The sequence below is a fragment of the Cupressus sempervirens genome, unplaced genomic scaffold (genome assembly GCF_028749045.1).
Source record: "Cupressus sempervirens isolate cs-2001-9-10 unplaced genomic scaffold, ASM2874904v1 CseChr00s100001_01, whole genome shotgun sequence".
In the NCBI taxonomy this organism is placed as follows: domain Eukaryota; kingdom Viridiplantae; phylum Streptophyta; class Pinopsida; order Cupressales; family Cupressaceae; genus Cupressus; species Cupressus sempervirens.
Window position 1 is genome coordinate 7,804,770 of NW_028322205.1, and position 4,141 is coordinate 7,808,910.

The 4,141-nt window shown below is 32.2% G+C and overlaps 1 protein-coding gene across 1 annotated transcript; it reads right to left on the reverse strand.

Moving 5' to 3' along the window:
- Positions 1-582: 582 nt before the first annotated feature.
- On the reverse strand, positions 583-3,410 carry LOC149527894 (uncharacterized). Its single transcript, XM_089812044.1, has 2 exons — positions 3,183-3,410; positions 583-1,428 (listed from the first exon to the last, which is right to left on the reverse strand). Exon 2 carries the CDS (start codon positions 1,424-1,426, stop codon positions 1,061-1,063), a length of 366 nt encoding a protein of 121 aa, XP_089668170.1. The 5' UTR covers positions 1,427-1,428; positions 3,183-3,410; the 3' UTR covers positions 583-1,060.
- Positions 3,411-4,141: the final 731 nt, after the last annotated feature.

A 4,141-nucleotide genomic window follows, 5' to 3' on the forward strand; every position in this document is an offset into this window, starting at 1 on the left:
ACAACAGAATAAGCTAAGCACCCCCTCAAGAGAAGCTGGTATAGGATCAGACTAACTGTACATTAGCTTAATTGTACTCGTTCCTAATCAAGCACATAAGCCAATATAAAAAACCTAAAGGATCACAGTTATCTTAGGCTCAGTGGTCGACGCAAAAGAAAATCAAATTTTAAACAATAAAGGCAGTTGCAAACAAGTAAACTTTTACAGTCTTACGGGAATAAAGGAAATCTAAGCCATGATCTCTCTTTTCACAACGCAAATATGAAATCTTAAGTAATATCAAGCCATCTGATTTGTCAACTAGATGTTCTGGACGTGCCATTACCAGTTAATTTACTATAAAGCAATTTCATTGCGCATCAAGAGTAGGTCCAATTTTGCAAGAGTTTGTTGAACTTCTACAAAGCTATGGAATGTAGCCTTTGTTTGTTGAATCAACGAGAAAATAAAGTGTTCAATTTTCTGTTACTCATACAATAAACTGATAATACTAGCAGTTACTTTATCTCAGATAGACTCATAAACCAAATTCATTTGCGCAAGAAAATAAAAAGAAATATGAACTGAACAGATCGTTATGAACCAAACAAAAAAATGCCATATCGATTCGATGCTATATAAGAACGAATCCTTTCAACATAACAATGAATCCTTACAACATTCGCGTGTTCAGTGCTCTCTAGAAACTATCTTAGTGCATAAGACTAAAAGTTAAAATAAGGTATAACTCTACTATTCTGTTTAATTATATTTAACTAGGAGAAACTGCGTTGTTCATAGCAAATAAGATACCGCAATCCTACAGCATTGAGATTAGAACGTCTTAATCCCATCCACTGCCTGACTATTAACAGTAGGAATATTTTAGAATGCTTTTATTTGGTCGACAATATACCTTAGGATCCGTAAAGCTAAATGGATAATCGAAGTTTGGTACTTATTTGTTCTATATATGTAAACCTTTGAAATTATGATAATATAAATAATTTCAATACTATTTAGCAGTTGCTAGGTATTAATGAATACAGCAGTTATGTTCCTCTATAAATGGAGGGTTCTATTTTTGTTTCTTCTTTTTCTTGGTATGTTGGGTCATGGGCTTTATGTCTGAACCGAATAATAAATCCAAATCTGGAAAATCAAAAGGAATGTAGATTGTTCCACAAGGTATTGCAGGCTTTCTCTTTCTGTGGGTTAATCTGGGCTTGCGTGGTGCTGGAGGGCAGCATTTCATTGCAGGTATCTTGTGCTTATCCGACCTAGGAGTCGTGGGGAATTCTTCTTCTTCTTCTTCCTGAAGAGCAAACAAGCCTCTTTCTGTTGTGTCATTAGGGTTTCTTCTTTTGTTTGTTGCAATAGCCACTTCACTGTTTCCTGCCTTTCTTTTCCCTGGCGAAATGGACAACGCATTTTCACATGCCATAACTGTAATAGCAACAACCATGTTTTGTATAAGGTCTCTATAGAATGCTATTAACACAGTAAACATAATCTGTATTTTTCAATATTTCCAATTGCATTTGAGTGCAATAAATTACTAATACATTGATATAATTCAGACCGATCTAAAAATATATGTGTCAAGGACCCAGACATTAAGACGGAATAGATCGCTTTCATAAATTCGGAGGAAACAGAAAAGTAGTTCCCGAATACATTAAAACTTTATCTTAGGAGTAATCAGCTGAAGGAAAAAATTATTTATCCGTCCAGGGTAGTGGTCCCAAATAGTTATCGAAAATCAATATGCAGTCTTCGGATGTTCTGGAATGAAATTTTATTTTGCCTTTTATATTGTTATTTCTGTGGTTGCAGATAAAAGCAGTGTGATAGAAGATTTCAATTCCGGCTTACGTATTTGAATCTTGGCATCTGATATATATTTAATTTTGATAGCGTTGTTTTCATCTTGTGATCGTAATTACTATGTACATTTTAAAATATTATTAGATAAGAATTTTACTTTCTTGAATAAAACATTGAAGGTTATCTAAGATACTGAATCAATATATTCTATAACTCTAAATTTAAATTTTAGAACTCCACATTAATTTATATAAATCATAAAATTTATTGTTAATCTTATACATTAGAAATCTAAATAGATTAAAATAAATGGATAATTGAATTTGTGAATGTAAGGACAACGTTAGTTCAATTGATAATTTAATAGTAATCTGGAAAAGGTATAATTTAATATAATTTGTAAATGCCAAATTAACGAAATGAACTTGAAAAGTTTTGCATGGTTCAGATTGTTTTCAGATAACAAAACATAGTTGTAAGAAAAGTAATGGTGGATTGCTCGTCGGTTCAATTTTTTCCTGGGCTTAACGAGTAACGGTCCGCTAAAATGGATTAACAATTAACTGTAAAGAACGAATTAGTGGAACAGTTTGTATATGGCTTAATTTTTGTAAACATTTGTACATAAAAATAATTTGCGTGAGGATATAATTTTGTACCAAAATAACTTCAATGAAAGAAGAGGTTCGTGCTTTTGGGTTGGTGTTACGCAAATATTGAGTGATTTATTTATTGATTTTGATAATTTGCGTGAAAGAATTTGGGGAACTTTTAGTGAAAGAAAAAGAATTTAATCTTAAAAATGATTTAATCAGAATTTGGAGCTTTAACCTGTAAGAACAATTTAGTAAAATTCAATAGTGGTTTAATAAAACAGCGAACTCATTTAAACTTCACTATAACCATGTCTCTCTTTTTACGCGGTTGATTTGCAAAACAACTACTCTAAATTGGGGCTATCTGCAGAAAGTATTTTCAACTATATACTGGTATAGATTTACATTTTAATCGTACAATGATAATCATCTTATTGTTTCCTCATACTTTCCTTGTGATTTTCATTGTCTGTAACACAAATTTCCAAAATTCTGATTTCCAAACAAGATCCTAGTATTAACCTAAAATAACAATAATTTTAACCTAATCCTTGAAACTGGGAGAAAAAAGTCGGTTGCATAGTTAGTCGATTCTATTCTAATTCTAATTACTTCCAATGGAATCATGAGAACCAGTAAACCCTAACTTCAATGGGAATACGCTAACTATATTACCTATAACATCTTTCCTTTTCCGTAAATATGAACACATCGAACATCAGCTAGGGAAATATTTGCAATATTTACAAATGATGATGGAGTATCAAAGTATTTTACCTTGGAAATCTGTATTCGAAATTCTCTCTGAGTATCGAAATTGTCTCCACAAATAGATGACTCCTCTTTTTCGAATCGCGTACCAAATCGATTTTTCTTTCGAGACTTGTTTCCGGCTCGCAGAAGGTATAGAGAGAGAAGGACGTTCAGAGCAGTGTGAGGGTTTTGGGAAGGCGGAGATAAAAAGGGTAAGGTCTGAAATGTGCGAGGGAAGATTGGAAAGAGGACAAAGATGAAGGGAAGACTGCGAGGAAGACAAACATGTGATGCGTGAGAGGGAAGATTGCAGTAAGGACAAACAAGTGGGTGAAGGATGGCTACAATAATAATAAATTTTTGACCTATTCCATGTATCTTTGGCCGTCTCTTTTTATTTGTGATATCTTTCATCAATGAAAGGAAAAAAATATCAGAAGACTGAAGTCACTGATGATATTGTTGGAATTTACAATTTTGTGATTATCAAATGACAAGAGTTATGGTTGAAGTAAGAAAACGGAAATTTTAGTTTATTTCATTCGGTCTTTTATTTCTTTTAATAAATCTATAGAATCTAGCATGGTTCAAATTAGTGTATTATTAAAAGATTAGAACTTTATTTTGTTATAAAATCAGTAATTATCAATAGGTTGGAGAAATAAAGATAAGTTTTTTAACAATCTATTAGCCCACTATTGGTCCCCAAATTAACTTGTTTAAGTCAAATCCCTCCACTTCCATTTCGTGCTTTGGCAAGCATTTTCTTTTCTGATTTGCTTGCTAAATTTAAATAATGAAAGAAAAAACCTATAAACTCTTTTGAACTTGTTCAAATTGGTTCAAAACTATTGAGGATAGGTTTTAAAATGTTTGTAGCTTCAAAATGCTCGAATGCTCAAGGTTTAGGTTTCAAGGCTTGATGTATCAATTCAAATGCATAGTTCTATCGTTCAAGTTTTGTAAAGATCCTCTTGATTCAG